The following is a 19,463-nucleotide window of genomic DNA, read 5'->3' on the forward strand; positions in this document are numbered from 1 at the left end:
CAATAAAGATTTCTTAGGGTTCACATCTCTCGGGGGGATTTGAGGTAGGAGGTAGAGGGGCCCCTGGGCTGGACAGCTGGTGTTTGTCAAGTGGAGTAAAATTGGAGCTTTTTTTCCCTAGACACTCCAAGGCCAAAGCTAATGGCAGGAGCTGAGCTCTGCTGGAGTAAAGAGATAAGAGGACCACTCCTGAGACCAAGGAGACCTCCCTGACTACGCGTGCGCAGAAAGGCTCCTAGGGCGTCAAAAAGGAGGGGGTGCCACCCCACAATAGGTGATGCCAAAACTCCCACAGGCCTCTATGCTGGAATCCATCTTGGCAAAAAGATACGCAAGCATGTTGGAGCGGGTCCTAGGGCAGGTCAGGTGTGGGAAGAGAAGCGAGACAATTGGCCAAAGGTAAACAAAGACCGGGAAGAACTGCCCTGTATAAATGATTTACCCGCCCCTTTACCGCGCTCCGTCTCATTAGGGAGGATGCCCACACCCTTCCTCTTTGGGTGTGTATTTCTGCCTTGCTCTGTCTTAAATAAACAACTGTTTCTCTGTGTGTTCTCCCACTTGCTGTGCTGTGTCTCTCATAATAAACTTCACCTGTTTTTGCAGCTTTTGCCTCTGAGAAATTCATTTTTCAAACAGGGCAAGAGCCAGGGAGACTTTGCTTCTAGCCTCTAGCCCCTGGTGTTCTAGTGGCCAGGATTCCTGGTTTTCATCCAGGCTACCCAGGTCCAATTCCTGGGCAGAGAACTAAGACCCTGCTTCAAGACTGCCTGCTGCTGTTTCCCGGAGATCACCTGACTCCACGCCGTTACATATGATACTCACCCTCCCACACCCCTGCAGGCTCAGGAGTCAACGACAGTGGCTCCGTCACATCTGTCACCCTCTGACCCCGCCATGCACACACTCCCGCCCCCAACCTGCCCAGGTGTAGACAGCTGGTGAAGCAGAAGCTGACTCAGCCAGCCTCTGCCTCACTAATATCACAGACGCTGACCCCCACGGCCCTCCAGGATGACCCCATTCCGCCCTGCCTGCCCCACATCCCAGGTGCTGTGCCCCTCCAACCCCTCCCCCCAGGATGACCCCACCTCCCTCTGCCTCCAGCCATTAAGGATGCCACCCCTCTCCCCCATAATGGGAAGGGCTGTGTATGGAGGGCAGGTTCGGTACCTCGACGCAGGTGTCCATGTAGTTGTAGATGCTGAGCGGGATCTTGGCCTGCTCCCCGCGGACCACGTTGGGGGGCAGGGTGAAGTCGACGAAGAAGGACTTGAAGGTCTTCAGCAGAGTGGGCTCGGCAATGCCCAGGCCCCTCTCGGCAGACAGACCCACTGCCTCACCCACCCAGCTGGTGATGGAGTCGGGGACCTGCACGCTGAGCGTGTCCTCGCCTGACGGGTCACTGTGGAAAGATGGACAACCGTGTGCTCTCCACGGCCGTGCCGCAGCGGCCAGGTGGGAACAGAAGAATCCAGCCGTATGGCCTTGGGCCCCACGGTGGTGCCGCCCCCCCGACTGCCCCGACAGCTTGGAAATAAGCATTAAAGTCACCCCACAGCGTGTGACAGGAGAAAGTCATCCCTCAGCCCTGACTCGCCATAATTGGAAACATGAACGTCTCTCGGGACAGCTGTGATCACAGGACCATCCAAAACATGGGTTCAGAGAGGCAAACTCTGGCAGTGTGTGCTCTGCCCAGTTTAGGGGAGAAAGACACTGAATCAAGGAGACTGGTCACTTAGAGCATGCTTGGTGTCTCCTGGAAAAACATGTTCAAGCCCTAACCCCTGGTAACCTGTGAATGGGACATGACTTGGAAATAGGGTCTTTGCAGACACCACTAGTTAAGATGAAGTCATACTGGAGTAGAGTGGGCCCTAATCCAATGACAGGTGTCCTTATAAGAGGAGGGAGGGCTTCCCTGGTGGCGCAGTGGTTGAGAGTCCGCCTGCCGATGCAGGGGACACGGGTTCGTGCCCCGGTCCGGGAAGATCCCACGTTCCGCGGAGCGGCTGGGCCTGTGAGCCATGGCCGCTGAGCCTGCGCGTCTGGAGCCTGTGCTCCGCAACGGGAGAGGCCAAAACGGTGAGAGCCCCGTGTACCGCAAAAAAAAAAAAAAAAAAAGAGGAGGGAAATTCAGACACAGAGGGAAGAAGGCCAGGCGAAGATGGAGGCAGAGACTGGAGTGATGCAGCCACAAGCCAAGGAATGCCTGCCTGTGGGGGACACCCACACTTCCTGGCCTGGCATCCTTGTCCCATACACTCCTGCGGAGCCCAGCTCCCCGTTAAGAATGTATGTGTGATTTTTTCAGGCCTGCCCACAGGCCTGCAGGTCTCACGGGGTGGGGGTAGGGTAGGGAGGTGAGGGGTGGGTGTGCACTGGGGTCTCTGAGGGGAGCTGCAGCCAAGGACTCAGGGCCCCTGGCTGGCCATGCTCTTTGCATGTTTGCATTCCCAGCCCAGAATTTCCTCTTCCAGGTCTCTTTAGCATAAGGGACCGTGGGCAGAGGTTTTCTTCAGACACCTCTGCCAAGGCCTCTCTATGGTCAGAAGGAAACACTGAAGACATCTCTCCCCAGTTGGAGTACTTTCCCACTCCTAACTCTCTCCCCTGTCCACTCCCAACCCCACCCCATGGTCCATAAAGCTGCTGGAGCCTTTTGTTCAGGGCTCCCTCCAAGTGAGGTAACCCCTACGTCTTGGCCGATCCACCTGACAGTGGGCCATTCTGTGGGGAACAGAACAGGGAGAGACATATACAGAACACTCTACCCAACAACAACAATGGAACACACATTCTTCTGAAGTGCACTTGGGGTATTTTCCAGGACAGACCCATAGGTTAAGCTACAAACTAAGCCTCAGTGGACTTAAAAAGAGAGATAGCATACAAAGTACCTTCTCTGACCACAATAAGATAAATGAAGTTAGAAATCAACAAGAGAAGGAAAGCTGGAAATTTTACCAATTTGTGGAAATTAACACATTCTTAAACACCAAAGGATCAAAGAAGAGATCACAAAGGAAATTAAAAAGTACTTAGAACTCCCTCTTGCTAGAGCACTGGAATCACAGCTAACTGCTGAACAATCATTGACAGGAAGACACTGGAACTCACTAGAAAGATACCCCACATCCAAAGACAAAGGAGAGGCTGCAATGAGATGGTAGGAGGGGTGCAATCACAATGAAATCAAATCCCATAACCGCTGGGGTGGTTGACTCACAAACTGGAGAACAATTATACCACAGAAGACCACCCACTGGAGTGAAGGTCCTGAGCACCACATCAGGCTTCCCAACCTGGGGTCCAGCAACAGGAATTCCCAGAGAATCAGAGTTTGAAGGCTAGCAGGATTTGACTGCAGGACTTCAACAGGACTGGGCAAAACAGCAACTCCACTCTTGAAGGGCACACACAAAGTGTGTGCATCAGGACCCAGGGGGAAGGAGCAGTGACCCCACAGGAGACTGAACCAGACCTACCTGCTAGTGTTGATGGGTCTTCTACAGAGGTGGGGGTGGGTGGCTGTGGCTCACCACTGGGACAAGGACACTGGCAGCAGAAATTATGGGAAGTACTCACTGGTGTAAACCCTCCCGGAGTCCTCCATTAGCCCCACCAAAGAGCCTGTAGGCTCCAGTGCTGGGTCACCTCAGGCCAAACAACCAACATCGAGGGAACACAGCCCCACCCATCAGCAGACATGTGGATTAAAGTTTTACTGAGCTCTGCCCACCAGAGCAACACCTAGCTCTACCCATCACCAGTCTCTCCCATCAGGAAGCTTGCATGAGCCTCTTAGATAGCCTCAACCACTAGAAGGCAGACAGCAGATGCAAGAAGGACTACAGTCATGCAGCCTGCAGAACGAAAACCACAATCACAGAAAGATAGACAAAATGAAAAGGCAGAGGATTATGTCCCAGATGAAGGAACAAGATAAAACCCCAGAAAAACAACTAAAAGAGGTGGAGATAGGAAACCTTCCAGAAAAAGAATGCAGAACAATGATAGTGCAGATGATCCAGGACCTCAGAAAAAGAATGGAGGCAAAGATCGAGAAGATGCAAGAAATGTTTAACAAAGACCTAGAAAAATTAAAGAACAAACAAACAGAGATGAACAATACAATAACTGAAATGAAAAATACACTACAAGGAATCAATAGCAGAATAACTGAGGCAGAAGAACAGATAAGTAACCTGGAAGACAGAATGGTGGAATTCACTGCTGAAGAACAGAATAAAGAAAAAAGAATGAAAAGAAATGAGGACAGCCTAAGAGACCTCTGGGACAACATTCACATTGTAGGGGTCCCAGAAGGAGAAGAGACGGAGAAAGGACCCGAGAAAATATTTGAAGAGATTATAGTCAAAAACTTCCCTAACATAGGAAAGGAAATAGCCACCCAGGTCCAGGAAGTACAGAGAGTCCCAGGCAGGATAAACCCAAGGAGAAACATGCCAAGACACATAGTAATCAAACTGAGAAAAATTAAGTGTAAGGCCAACTGGCCCGAGGCAGGGGAACGCAATCAGATTCACAGGTTGCATCAGACCAAAACTCTCTGGACCACCCAGTTCCAGAAACTGACCTGGAGACTTTCTGGACCACCCAGTTCCAGGAACTGACCTGGGGACCTTCCACCCGGCCCAGTCCTCCCGCCTTTCGAGGGGTGGGACTAGCGGTCCCAAGACTGATGTTACTGGCACCAGATATTGCCACGATACCCGAAGAGACCACCAAATAAGGAATACCCTGTGCCCTCCCAGATTCACCACACCCCTTTCCCTTCTTCCCCTATAAAATCTTGCCCAACCCTCGCCCAGGTGTGACTTCTCTGGCCCCTTTCTCTCGGACCAGTGAACCTCACCCGGGAGTGCCCCTAATAAAGCTCACTTGAAGCTTTCCTCTGTTCCGCGACGCCATTTGTTAAGATCTGACCTTACATTAAGGACAAAGGAAAATTATTAAAAGCAACAAGGGAAAAATGACAAATAACATACAAGGGAACTCCATAAGGTTAACAGCTGATTTCTCAGCAGAAACTCTACAAGCCAGAAGGGAGTGGCCCAATATATTTAAAGTGATGAAAGGGAAGAAACTACAACCAAGACTACTCTACCCAGCAAAGATCTCATTCAGACTTGACAGAGAAATCAAAAGCTTTACAGACAAACAAAAGCTAAGAGAATTCAGCACCACCAAACCAGCTCTACAACAAATGCTAAAGGAATTCCTCTAAGTGGGAAACACAAGAGAAGAAAAGGACCTAGAAAAACAAACCCATAACAATTAAGAAAATGGTAATAGGAACATACATGTCGATAATTACCTTAAATGTGAATGGATTAAATGCTCCAACCAAAAGACACAGGTTCACTGAATGAATAAAAAACAAGACCCATACACATGCTGTCTACAAGATACCCACTTCAGACCTAGGGACACAAACAGACTGAAAGTGACATGATGGAAAAAGATATTCTACACAAATGGAAATCAAAAGAAAGCTGGAGGGGGCTTCCCTGGTGGCGCAGTGGTTGAGAGTCCACCTGCCGATGAACGGGACACGGGTTCGTGCCCCCGTCCGGGAGGATCCCACATGCTGCGGAGAGGCTGGGCCTGTGAGCCACGGCCGCTGGGCCTGCGTGTCCAGAGTCTGTGCTCCGCAATGGGAGGGGCCACAACGGTGAGAGGCCCGCATACCGCAAAAAAAGAAAGAAAGAAAGAAAGCTGGAGTAGCAATACTCATATCAGATAAAGCAGACTTTAAAATAAAGAATGTTACAAGAGGGCTTCCCTGGTGGTGCAGTGGTTGCGAGTCTGCCTGCCGATGCAGGGGACACGGGTTCGTGCCCCGGTCCGGGAAGATACCACATGCCGTGGAGTGGCTAGGCCCGTGAGCCATGGCCGCTGAGCCTGTGCGTCCAGAGCCTGTGCTCCGCAACGGGAGAGGCCGCAACAGTGAGAGGCCCGCGTACCGCAAAAAAAAAATAGAATGTTACAAGAGACGAGGAAGGGCACTACATCATGATCAAGGGCTCAATCCAAGAAGAAGATATAACAATTATAAATATATATGCACCCGACATAGGAGCACCTCAATACATAAGGCAAATGCTAAGAGCTATAAAAGAGGAAATCGACAGTAACCCAATAATAGAGGGGGACTTTAACACCTCACTTACACCAATAGACAGATCATCCAGACAGAAAATTAATAAGGAAACACAAGCTTTAAATGACACAGTAGACCAGATAGATTTACTTGATATTTATAGGACATTCCATCCAAAAACAGAAGATTACATTTTCTTCTCAAGTGCACATGGAACATTCTCCAGGACAGATCACATCTTGGGTCACAAATCAAGCCTCAGTAAATTTAAGAAAATTGAAATCATATCAAGCATCATTTCTGACCACAACACTATGAGATTAGAAATAAATTACAGGGAAAAAATGTAAAAAAACACAAACACATGGAGGCTAAACAATACGTTACTAAATAACCAAGAGATCACTGAAGAAATCAAAGAGGAAATCAAAAAACACCTAGAGACAAATGACAATGAAAACACGATGATCCAAAACCTATGGGATGCAGCAAAAGCAGTTCTAAGTGGGAAGTTTATAGCAATACAATCTTACCTCAAGAAAAAAGAAAAATCTCAAATAAACAATCTAACCTTACACCTAAAGGAACTAGAGGAAGAAGAACAAAGTCAGTAGAAGGAAAGAAATCATAAAGATCAGAGCAGAAATAAATGAAATAGAAACAAAGAAAACAATAGCTAAGATCAATAAAACTAAAAGCTGGTTCTCTGAGATGATAAACAAAATTGATAAACCTTTAGCCAGACTCGTCAAGAAAAAGAGGGAGAGGACTCAAATCAATAATATTAGAAATGAATGGGCTTCCCTGGTGGCGCAGTGGTTGAGAGTCTGCCTGCCGATGCAGGGGACACGGGTTCGTGCCCTGGTCCGGGAAGATCCCACATGCCGTGGAGCGGCTGGGCCCGTGAGCCATGGCCGCTGAGCCTGCGCGCCCGGAGCCTGTGCTCTGCAACGGGAGAGGCCACAACAGTGAGAGGCCTGCGTACCGCAAAAAATAATAATAATAATAATATTAGAAATGAAAAAGGAGAAGTTACAATGGACACCACAGAAATACAAAGCATCCTAAGAGACTACTATAAGCAACTCTATGCCAATAAAATGGACAACCTGGAAGAAATGGACAAATTCTTAGAAAGGTATAACCTTCCAAGATTGAACCAGGAAGAAATAGAAAATATGACCAGACCAATCACACATAATGAAAATGAAACTGTGATTAAAAATCTTCCAACAAACAAAAGTCCAGGACCAGATGGCTTCACAGGTGAATTCTATCAAACATTTAGAGAAGAGCTAACGCCCATCCTTCTGAAACTGTTCCCAAAAACTGTAGAGGAAGGAACACTCCCAAACTCATTCTACAAGGCCACCATCACCCTGATACCAAAACCAGACAAAGATGTCACAAAAAAAGAAAATTACAGACCAATATCACTGATGAATATAGATGTAAAAATCCTCAACAAAATACTAGCAAACAGAATCCAACAACACATTAAAAGGATCATACACTTTGATCAAGTGGGATTTATCCCAGGGGTGCAAGGATTCCTCAATATACACAAATCAATCAATGTGATACACCATATTAACAGACTGAAGAATAAAAACCATATGATCATCTCAATAGATGCAGAAAAAGCTTTTGACAAAATTCAACACCCATTTCTGATAAAAACTCTCCAGAAAGTGGGCATAGAGGGAACTTACCTCAACATAATAAAGGCCATATATGACAAACCCACAACAAACATCATTCTCAATAGTGAAAAACTGAAAGCATTTCCTGTAAGATCAGGAACAAGAAAAGGATGTCCACTCTCGCCAGTATTATTCAACATAGTTTTGGAAGTCCTAGCCATGGCCATCAGAGAAGAAAAAGAAATAAAAGGAATCCAAATTGGAAAAGAAGAAGTAAAACTATCACTGTTTTCAGATGACATGATACTATACATAGAGAATCCTAAAGATGCCACCAGAAAACTACTAGAGCTAATCAATGAATTTGGTAAAGTTGCAGGATACAAAACTAATGTACAGAAATTTCTTTAATTCCTATACACTAACAATGAAAGATCAGAAAGAGAAATTAAGGAAACAATCTCATTCACCATTGCAACAAAAAGAATAAAATATGTAGGAATAAACCTACGTAAGGAGGTAAAAGACCTGTACTCAGCAAACTATCAGACACTGATGAAAGAAATCAAAGATGACACAAACAGATGGAGAGATAGAACATGTTCTTGGATTGGAGGAATCAATATTGTGAAAATGACTATACTACCCAAAGCAATCTACAGATTCAATGCAATCCCTATCAAGTTACCAATGGCATTTTTTACAGAACTAGAACAAAAAATCTTAAAATTTGTATGGAGAAACAAAAGACTCCGAAGAGCCAAAGCAATCTTGAGGGAAAAAAAACGAGCTGGAGGAATCAGACTCCCTGACTTCAGACTATACTACAAAGCTACAGTCATCAAGACAATATGGTACTAGCACAAAAACAGAAATATGGATCAATGGAACAGGATAGAAAGCCCAGAGATAAACCCATGCACCTATGGTGAACTAATGTATGACAAAGGAGGCAAGGATATACAATGGAGAAAAGACAGTCTCTTCAATAAGTGGTGCTGGGAAAACTGGATAGCTACATGTAAAAGAATGAAATTAGAACACTCCCTAACACCATACACAAAAATAAACTCAAAATGGATTAGAGACCTAAATGTAAGACCGGACACTATAAAACTCTTAGAGGAAAACATAGGAAGAACACTCTTTGACATAAATCATAGCAAGATCTTTTTTGACCCACCTCCTAGAGTAATGGAAATAAAAACAAAAATAAACAAACAGGACCTAATGAAACTTAAAAGCTTTTGCACAGCGAAGGAAACTATAAACAAGACAAAAAGACAACCCTCAGAATGGGAGAAAATATTTGCAAACGAATCAACTGACAAAGGATTAATCTCCAAAATATATAAACAGCTCATGCAGCTCAATATTAAAAAAACAAACAACCCAATCAGAAAAGGGGAGAAGACCTAAATAGACATTTCTCCAAAGAAGACATACAGATGGCCAAGAGGCACATGAAAAGCTGCTCAACATCATTAATTATTAGAGAAATGCAAATCAAAACTACCATGAGTTATTACCTCACACCAGTCAGAATGGCCATCATCAGAAAATCTACAAACAACAAATGCTGGAGATGGTGTGGAGAAAAGGGAACCCTCTTGCACTGCTGGTGGGAATGTAAATTGATACAGCCACTATGGAGAACAGTATGGAGGTTCCTTAAAAAAACTAAACCTAGAATTACCATATGACCCAGCAATCCCACTACTGGGCATATACCCAGAGAAAATCATTATTCAAAAAGACATATGCACTCCATTGTTCATTGCAGCACTATTTACAATAGCCAGGTCATGGAAGTAACCTAAATGCCCATCGACAGACAAATGGATAAAGAAGATGTGGCACATATATACAATGGAATATTACTCAGTCATAAAAAGGAACGAAATTGGGTCATTTGTAGAGACGTGGATGGACCTAGAGACTGTCATACAGAGTGAAGTAAGTCAGAGAGAGAAAAACAAATACTGCATATTAATGCATATATGTGGAATCTAGAAAAATGGCACAGATGAACAGGTTTGCAAGGCAGAAACCGAGACACAGATGTAGAGAACAAACGTATGGACACCAAGTGGGGAAAACGGGGTGGGTGGTGGTGGCGGTGGGATGAATTGGGATATTGGGATTGACATATATACACTAATATATATAAAATAGATAACTAGTAAGAACCTGCTGTATAAAATAAATAAATAAAATAAAATTCAAAAAGAAAAAGAAATGTTTTTGTAAAGATAAATGATATGTCAAAAATTAACTGTTACACTTTGCTACTCAAATTATCTCTGGATTTGAAAGAAATTTTTTAAAATCTCTGCAAAAAAAAAAAAGGAAAAAAGGACTTAGAGATGAATGAAAACAAAAGCACAACACACCAAAACTCACAGGATGCATCAAAAGCGGTGTTAAGGGGGACATTCATAGCTGTAAATGCTTACATTAAAAATTAAGATCTCAAATAAACAGCCTAACTTTGTAACTTAAAGAACTTGAAAAAGAAAAACAGAAGAGATCAAATAATAAAGAAGCAGAAATAATAAAGATTATAGCAGAAATAAACGAAATAAAGAATACAAAAATAATAGAGAGGGACTTCCCTCGTGGTCCAGTGGTTAGGACTCTGTGCTCCCAATGCAGCGGGCCCAGGTTCAATCCCTTGTCAGGGAACTAGATCCCACATGCTGCAACTAAAAGGATCCCACATGCTGCAATGCAGATCTTGCATACCACAACTAAGACACGGCACAGCCAAATAAATAAATATTTTTTAAAAAAAGAAAAATAATAGAGAAAATCAATGAAACCAAAAGTTGGTTCTTTGAAAAGATTAATAAAATTAACAAACCTTTTAGCTAGATGATCGAAGAAAAAAGAGAAAAGACTTAAATTACTAAAATCCAAAATGAAAGTGGGGACATTACTACCAATTCCACAGAAATAAAGAAAGATTTTAAGAGACTACTATGAACTACTGTACACCAACAACTTGGATAATCTAGATGAATGGACAAATTCTTAGAAACACAAAACCTACCAAGACTGAATCACAAGGAAATAACAAATCTGAATAGATCTCTAACAAGTAAGGAGATTGAATCAGCAATCAACATCTTCCCAAAAAGGGAAGCTCTGGATGTGATGGCTTCGCTGGTAAATTCTATCCAACATTTAAAGAAGAACCCTTGTGCACTGTTGGTGGGAATGTAAAATGGTACAACCACTGTGGAAAACAATATGGTGAACTCTCAAAAAATTAAACACAGAATTACCATATGATCCAGCAACTCCACTTCTGGGTATATACCCAAAAGAATTGAAAGCAGGGTCTCGAAATGATATTTGCACATCCATATTCATAGAAGGATTATTCATAATAACCAAAATGTGGAAGCAACCTAAGTGTCCACCAAAGGATGAATGCATACACGAAATGTGGTCCACCCATACAACGGAATGCTATTCAGGCTTAAAAAGAAAGCAAATTTTGATACATGCCACAACAAGGATGAACCATGAGGACACCATGCTAAGTGAAATGAGTCAGTCACAAAAGGACAAATACTACATGATTCCACTTACATGAGGTCCTTAGAGCAGTAAGATTCATGGAGACAAAAAGTAGAAGAGTGGACGCTAGGGGGCTGAGGGGAGGGAGGATTGAGGAGTTAGTATTTAATGGGGACATAGTTTCAGTTTTGCAAGATGAAAAGAGTTTTGGAGACGGAGGGTGGTGATGGCAGCACAACAATACGAATGCACTTATTACCACGGAACCGTACACCTAAAAATGGTTAAGGTGGTAAATTTTATGTTACGTGTATTTTACCAATTTTAAAAATTAGAAAAGAAAAAACAAAAAGAGCTGACGAGTCCTTGCCTGGGCCCAGCAAGAACCTCCTCCTTGGTCTCAGATCTGTACTCTCTGACTCATCCTTGCTCCAGCCAACAGAGGGAGAGAGACCGTCTCAAATCCCAAATGCCTCCCAGCAACCCTCTGTGGCTCTCCACACCCCCACCACAGACCACATGGCCGTCACACTCCCTGCCTCGTCCTCTTGGCCCCACCTGCCTCATCCCAACCATGTGAAAATCACCAGCCTCTCCCATGCCCCAACTCTTGCCCATGCTGGTCCCGCCTCCTGGATATCCTTCCCCCCTTCTTGTTTATCTATCCTGTGGGACCCAGCTTGGGCTCCACCTGCCCTGGGAGTCTTTCTACCTTCCCCAAAGGGTCCCTCAACTTCCTCCAAAGCCCTGGGCCAAGCCCTCCATGAGAACACTGGCCCTACTGAAGCATGAAGCCTTTGGGGGCATAAAACATAAATTCTACACGTGAGGGGACCCTATCTGCCTTGTTCAAGGTGCCATCCCTGGCACCAAAAACACTACCCAGCACCCAAAACATCACCCAGCACACAGAAAATAGATACATTTTTACTTTCTGTACATCTTTGATGATGGACAGACAGCCCATCTTAAATCTGGACTCCCAGAACAAAATGCAGTAATCAGCTTCTGTTCTGACCAGCGGGGAAGACTGCCCATAATGGGGACACGCACATCCATGAAAGCAGCCTGAGAAACCCCCAGCTGAGTGCTTGGTTCTGTGCTGAGCATGTACCATGGCATCTCATGCCAAGAAGGGGACCCCAGCTCAGCAGTAGGTCCACCCGCTGGCCAACCCACTAGCCCCAGGGTCTGAACTTTCATGCCTAACTCGTTTCCCAGGGCAAGTCACCACTACCTTCTGACACTAAGCATTGAAAGACAAAAGCCAACTGCATCTGGCAAGAATTTAGCACAGCACTGCTGCTTCAAGGCGAACTAAAAGAGAAAACAATGTAGAAAGGAAATGTGCTGAGAGAAGCAGCCTGTTTTGCGGGCAGGAGCCTGAGTCCCCTGAGGAGCGAGGAGGGGTTGGGTGGGTGGAATTGAGTTCATGTTCCAGGGAACTGTAATCATTTTAATGAGCTCGTTATATAAACAGAGCGGATAGAGTTACCCCAAGAGGGAGTTGTTAAGAGGCATGAAGCCCTCAAATTTCATATTTCATGGGCAGATGTTTGAGGCTGCAGAGGGATTTGGGGCTGACTTCATAGCTTTGAGTTTTATGTGTTAGAAAAGGATGCCCAATGTCTTACTCAGATGTTGGTGTCAGATCTCCAGGCAAACCGACTGGGAACCATCTTTCATGAGTGCCTCTGAGTCAGCCCACAAAGGCAGCAAAGGAAAGAAATCATACTGTACCTGATGTTGATACAGTGCCAAATCCATGTTTCAGGGAAGTAGGTCCTTTTCCTCTTCTCTGCTCTATGAAAATTTTTTTTAAAAAGAAAGAAATGATTAAAGTTTCACAGACATAACTTAATTCTGTTACCTGGCAGGTTAACATTCTACTTGATTAGCCTATAACATGTTAGTTCTCTTACCCAGCAGCTTAATATTCTACACATTTTAATTCTCTGACCTGGAAAGGTTAGTATTCTACTCTAATAGGACATAATGTGTTAATTCTTTCAACTGGCAGGGTTAACATTCTACTTGATTAGGACTAGTAAAAGCGAGGCATCAAAGGCTTGACAGAGGCTTCTTAAAATGACAGTGGTGCCTCACATCCTGAATTCAGAAGGTAAGAAGGGCCACAGGGACCACCCCATGTCCTCTCCTTTGTTAATTTCCCTCCCTGGGTTTGCCATGTTTTTCTGCATCATTACATAGAGCTCTCCTATCCCCTTTCCCCTTTCCTCTGTGCTTTCACTTTTTTTTTTTTAGTTTTTTTTTAATTGAAGTATAGTTGACTTACGATGTTGTGTTAGTTTAGTTTCTGAAGTACAGCAAAGTGATTCAGTTATACATATATACATTCTTTCATGTGCTTTCATTCTTGGTTTATCCTCAGAAGCCTCATAGCCCACCTTCCTCAGGGGCTGTCCTATTCTCTTTTTTACAGTCTTTATTGAATGTGTTACAATATTGCTTCTGTTTTATGTTTTGGTTTTTGGGCCCCGAGGCAGGTAGGATCTTAGCTCCCCAACCAGGGATCGAACCTGCACCCTCTGCACTGCAAGGCAAAGTCTTAACCACTGGACTGCCAAGGAAGTCCAGGGACTGTCCTATTCTTAAAAAAATAATATTAATAAGCCCTACTTGACATCTGGCAAAACTTTTCAAGATTAAAAATGCTCATATCTCTTTCAACCTGAGGTTACCTCTCCCAGGGATGAACCCTGAAATTAACCACAGACACATGTGCGAAGACAGACTATGGTGTGGTTCACTGCAGCACTGTGAAAAATAACAAACAGCCAAAATCTCCATCAATAGGGCGTTTGGTTAATCAAATGATAGTACATTCACAGTGGAATATTACATGTCAGTGAAAAAGGGTGAGGTAAGTATATATGTACTGGTATGAAATGGTCTCTAAGGTTTATCGCTGACTTTAAAAAGGAAGGCACAGAACAGTATTATAGTATTCTCCCATTGCGTTTTTTAAAAAAAATCCTTGTGTATACACAGAAAATTTCAAGAAGGATATCTAAGGAATTATTGACCATTATTGCCTCTTAGAAGGGAACGGAGGATCTGGAGGTGGGAGGGAGACTTCCATTTCATTATATACCCTTTCATACTCTTTGAAAAATAATTGAACCACATGCAGGTGGTTAAGAAAAATATCCTTCAGAATAAGGATGCATTATCCAATTACAAAAAGGCACAAACACTTGCTTTTTGAGGCATTTCTTACGCCTTTCTGCGTTGGGATTTACAATTCCCTTTGAGGTTTTGGGTTTCGAGGCTGCTTGCATATCCACTTCAGGCCAAGCTCTCAGGAGGCACGCACATGGGAGGCTCCAGGCTTCCAGAGTAGTGTCTGGCTGAAGGATGTTCAGGGGCCAATATTCCACCTCCTCACTCAACCACATCTCAGAAATGCCTTCGTGTGTGTCCAAAGTACCATAGGGGGAGCGTGGTCTGCCTATGCCCTGATGTGGAGTTTGGAAACGAGGACCCCTGTGGGCCTGTTAAATGTGTGACTTGGGCAGGAAGAACCTAGGGGATTCAGGTATCCAGAAACCACTGCAGAGGAGACTGAGGGGACTGGGAAGGTTCCCAATCTGGGCAGAGAGGGCTTGAAATAAGAAGAGGGCTTTCATAGACAGGACTGCCAGGGTGGGAGATCCTCTGGGCCACATCTGGCTCAGAACAAGGGCTAAGGAGTCTGGGTGCCACCCTCAAGGTCTCCAAAGAGACCCAGATGCTGGGGCACTGCTAACCACACTGACCCCATCCCTGGCCCACTTGGTTCTGTGCTTCTCATTGAATGAGTTGGCAGGAAAGGGTACATCCAAGGCCTGCCTCCCCTTTCCCAGCCTACACACCCCTAAATTCAGAGAGAGTGAAAAGGCAAGGTCTTCAAAACACCCTACCCCTCCCCAAGCTGGCTGGAGTTGAGGAGCTAGTGGGAGAGGCAGAGAATGAAGAAGGTGGGAAAGAAGACAGGTGGGTGATGGGGGAGCAGAAGGGAGGAGACAAAGGGAAAGACGGGAGAGAATAAGAAACACTACCTCCTGTGAAACAAAGGTTTCCATTGAGACCAGGGACAAAGCCACAAATCTAAGCAGGAGATGTGAACTCCTCTCTCTCAGTAATTGATAAGTTAGCAAAGAAACAAAATGAGCAAGGATATGGAGGATTTGGGCACCATCTACCATAGACTTGACCAAAAGTACTCATAGAGAATCCTATACCCAATGACAGGAGCTTGGACATTCTTTTCAGCTAGATATGAGCATTTACAAAAACAGACCATATTCCACATAGCCAGTCTCCAAAATAAAAACCAGATGATGGGTATCATACAGACTATGTTTGTTGATCATAGTGGATATCATACAGACCATGTTCGCTGGCCATGATGCACATCTGGCACAAATTTATAAAACACATAAAATAATAATAATTTTAAAAATCACTTGAAAATTGAAAACACATCTGGGTAAGTCATTTGCCACATCTGGGCAAATCAATTTTTCTGCTAGTAAGAATCTACTTGGAAGCCAGCAATAATGGAAACACTTCATAGCACAACTTGGGTGCAGCCAAAGCAACACTCTGAGGCTTAAACATTTGATTTAAAATAAGAAAGACTGAGGACTTCCCTGGTGGCACAGTGGTTGAGAGTCTGCCTGCCGATGGAGGGGACACAGGTTCATGCCCCAGTCTGGGAAGATCCCACAAGCCACGGAGTGGCTGGGCCCGTGAGCCATGGTTGTTGAGCCTGCGCGTCTGGAGCCTGTGCTCTGCAACCGGAGAGGCCACAACAGTGAGAGGCCCGCGTACCGCAAAAAAATAAATAAATAAAAATAAAATTAAAATAAAATAAAATAAGAAAGACTGAAAAGTAATTACTTGGTGTCTAACTCCAAAAGGTAAAGAATTGGAGGGGAAGGGGGAAGAGAGAGGAAGAGAAGGAAGGAGGAAATGGTGGGAGGAAGGAGAAAGGGTAATAGAAAGAATTTTCTAAGCAGAGTCTCTGGGAGTGGGAGGATCAAGCCACAGTTTCCCACCCTGTCCCAATTTGTCTGTCCCTAGGCAGATCTGCTCCCCTGTTACACCTTCCTTCTCTTCTGCATCCCCAACCCCTAATTCCATGCACTTGGATGGGTCCAAGGACCAGGGGAAGCAGGGCCAAAGTGCTCAGTGCCCCAGCCCACTAGGCCATTGGTGAGTCTGGCCCCAAGGAGACATTGGGCAATGTCTGAAGACATTTTTGGTTGTCACAACTGGGGGTAGGGGCAGGGGGTTACTGGCATCTGGTTGGTGGAGACCAGGGATGCCACTCAACACCCTACAGTGCATGGGACAGCCTCACTGCAGAAAATGATCCAGCCCCAAATGTCAACAGTATGAGTTTAGACAACCCTGCTCGAGGCAGTGGCAATTACCTGGGGGGTTGTCTGGAGGACACTGCTGCCATCAGGCTCCCTGTGTGGGGCTGGAAGGCAGGGACAGCCTCATCAGTGTACAGACCGCCATCTTGCCGGTGGTTCAGGCTCACCAGGTCTGTCATCACCACCAGTCCTGTTTCCTAGGCAACAGACAATGCCCAGACCCACAGTGGGGAAGTGGACATTGTAGTCCCAGAGGTCACTGCCCCAACATCACTGCTGCGTAGCCCTGAGGGAGTCAGTTCTCTCTCCAGGCTTGGTGACACGGACTAAGGGGGTTATGGGACCCAGTAACCATCCAGGGCAGAGCAGAGGGGAGGCCAGTGCATTTGTGGTCTAAGCACAAAAGGCCACATCTTGTATGATTCCATTTATATGAGATGTCCAAAGCCACAAGCAGATCAGTGATTGCCAGGTGCTGGGGGAGGGTGGGTGTGGAGTGACTGCTAATGGTGACAGGTCTCCTTTTGGGGTGATGGAAATGTTCTGGAACTAGACAGAGGTGCTGGTTTGCACAGCACTGTGAATGTACTAAATGCCACTGAATTGTTCACTTTAAAATGGGCTAATTTTCTGCTATGTGAATTTCACCTCTATTTAAAACAAATCAATTGGTGCAGTGCCTAATCCGGACCAAGAGCCAATGACTGTGGGCTGCAGTTATTACTGTTATAATATAGGGACTTCCCTGGTGGCCCAGTGGTTAAGACTTCATCTTCCAGTGTAGGGGGTGCAGGTTTGATCCCTGGTCGGGGAGGTAAGATCCCACGTGCCTCATGACCAAAACACATAAAACAGAAGCAGTTGTAACAAATTCAATATAAAGACTTTTAAAAAATGGTCCACATCAAAAAATTATTTAATAAAAAAATAATATATATGTATATATATTGGTATATATATTTGATACAGCAAAATGTTAACTGTGGGATCCAAGTGGTGGATCTACAGGTGTCCGCTAATTCGTTCAACGTTTCTGTATGTTTGAAAAATTTCCATAATAAAAATGGGAAGAAGAGGATGCCTTTTATTTATTTATTTATTTATTTATTTATTTATTTATTTATCCATGCCACAGGGCTTGCAGGATCTTAGTTCCCCGACCAGGGATTGAACCCAGGCACCAGCAGTGAAAGCACAGAGTCCTAATCACTGGACCACCAGAGGATTCCCAAGGATGCCTTTTAAATGATTTAAAACCTGGGATGAAAAGTGCCCTCATGCATTTGAGCGGAGACTGCCAGCATGCTAAAGTGGGCTAGAATGACATTTGTGTGTATTGCATCTCCAGCAGCGCCCTGGTCCCCGGAGCCAGGAAGGAAGGGGACAGATTTGAGCTATAAATGTCAGCAAGGGTGAGGCCACCACCTGAGAACACGGCACCTGCACCCATAGTGTAGGTTTTCCTTCCACCAAAGCACTTTCATCGTCATTGCTCCAGAACAAGTTCAAGTTATCAATGGATACTCATTCTGCTCTCGTCCGTTTTGCAAATTGGGAGGGTCCACATATGAGCTTCCACTGGGGAGAATCAAAAAAGAGTCTGCAATGCTAAAAGTTTGGAAACTTCCACCCCAACACATCTCTGTACCCCGAGACCCTTTGTTTCAAAGGAAAAGGAGCTCAGAAGGGGGCAGTGGGGTCCAAGACCACCTCTCCTTACGGCAAAGGCAAACCCGGAGTCCTTGGTGACGCCCCAGGGCCACAGGAAGATGGAGGAGCGCCGGCGTCGTCGGGCCATCAGCCCAGCCCACCAGAAGGGCCCATCCTCCCTGGACACCCCAAAAGCATCAGAAACATCGTAATCTTCCAATTCCCGGAAAACCTACAAAGGGGAGCAGTAACTGGTCAACTGAGGGTTTCTTTTCAACCCAAACTGGCCTGGCATGCTCCCATCTCAACATCCTCTCACATGTATCACTTGGAACCAATCTTAGGAGACAGGAGTTGGTGGCATTAACCCATTTTTAAGATGGGCAGCGTGGGGCTGAAGAGGTGGGACCCGGACAACGTCACATTGGATTTGACTCCAAGATCTTTTAACTGCACCCAAACAGTGACAAGGATGGGGTTTGCTGAGAATGAACCCAGTGAAGAGAGACAATCTTGATATATACGGGGCTTTTCAGTTATTGGAAAGGAAGAGACGCCCGTGAAGATGCTGGAGCCCAGCGCCCAAGGGCCCCTGCTCACCTGGGTGGGAGTCAGCCGAAACCCAGACCTGAGCAAGTAGATGCTCTTGTCAACCGCAGCAACACACACACAGCTGCCCCTTGCAGCCCTGACCCGCAGATCGATGACTTCCCCGGGTTGGGTCTCATTTGCTGAATATGTCAGTGAAACCTGGACCCAAACACAGCAGAAAACTCAGGAGCTTGGCCAAACTCTCCAGACCCACCCATCCACCCTCTCTGCCCTCCAAGAAGAGTCGGTCCTCGCCAGCTCAGCTGGGACCCTGGCTTTGCTGCCCAGATGAGGACAAGGATGGGAGGTTGAATGACGGGAACTAGGCTGGTGCAACTGGTACATTCTGCGCAGAAGATGGGAGGGGAGAAGAGAGATGGGGAGATGGGCAGTGACAGAGGACATGTTGCAGCCAGTTTGGGAGGGTGCAGGGAGAGGACGTGGGGGGCGGAGCCCGCTTGGGGGGATGTGAGTGGTGTCCCTTAGGTCTGGAGCCCAGCAGGGACAGAGAACAGCTGACCACTTTTCCTGTGTGTA

At 45.5% G+C, this 19,463-nt stretch overlaps 1 protein-coding gene across 1 annotated transcript in view; it reads right to left on the reverse strand.

Annotated features, from left to right (window-relative positions):
* CPAMD8 (C3 and PZP like alpha-2-macroglobulin domain containing 8) overlaps positions 1-19,463 on the reverse strand; it is a 100,883-nt gene that overhangs the window by 45,661 nt on the left and 35,759 nt on the right. Inside the window, exons 16-20 of the mRNA XM_081233152.1 lie at positions 18,936-19,085; positions 18,406-18,567; positions 16,740-16,882; positions 13,039-13,101; positions 1,174-1,405 (exon numbers count right to left, since the gene is read on the reverse strand). Of these exons, the coding sequence (XP_081089278.1) occupies positions 1,174-1,405; positions 13,039-13,101; positions 16,740-16,882; positions 18,406-18,567; positions 18,936-19,085 (750 nt within the window). The remainder of the gene's footprint in view (positions 1-1,173; positions 1,406-13,038; positions 13,102-16,739; positions 16,883-18,405; positions 18,568-18,935; positions 19,086-19,463) is intronic.

Source organism: Mesoplodon bidens, assembly GCF_964165515.1.
Source record: "Mesoplodon bidens genome assembly, chromosome: 4".
Classification (NCBI taxonomy): domain Eukaryota; kingdom Metazoa; phylum Chordata; class Mammalia; order Artiodactyla; family Ziphiidae; genus Mesoplodon; species Mesoplodon bidens.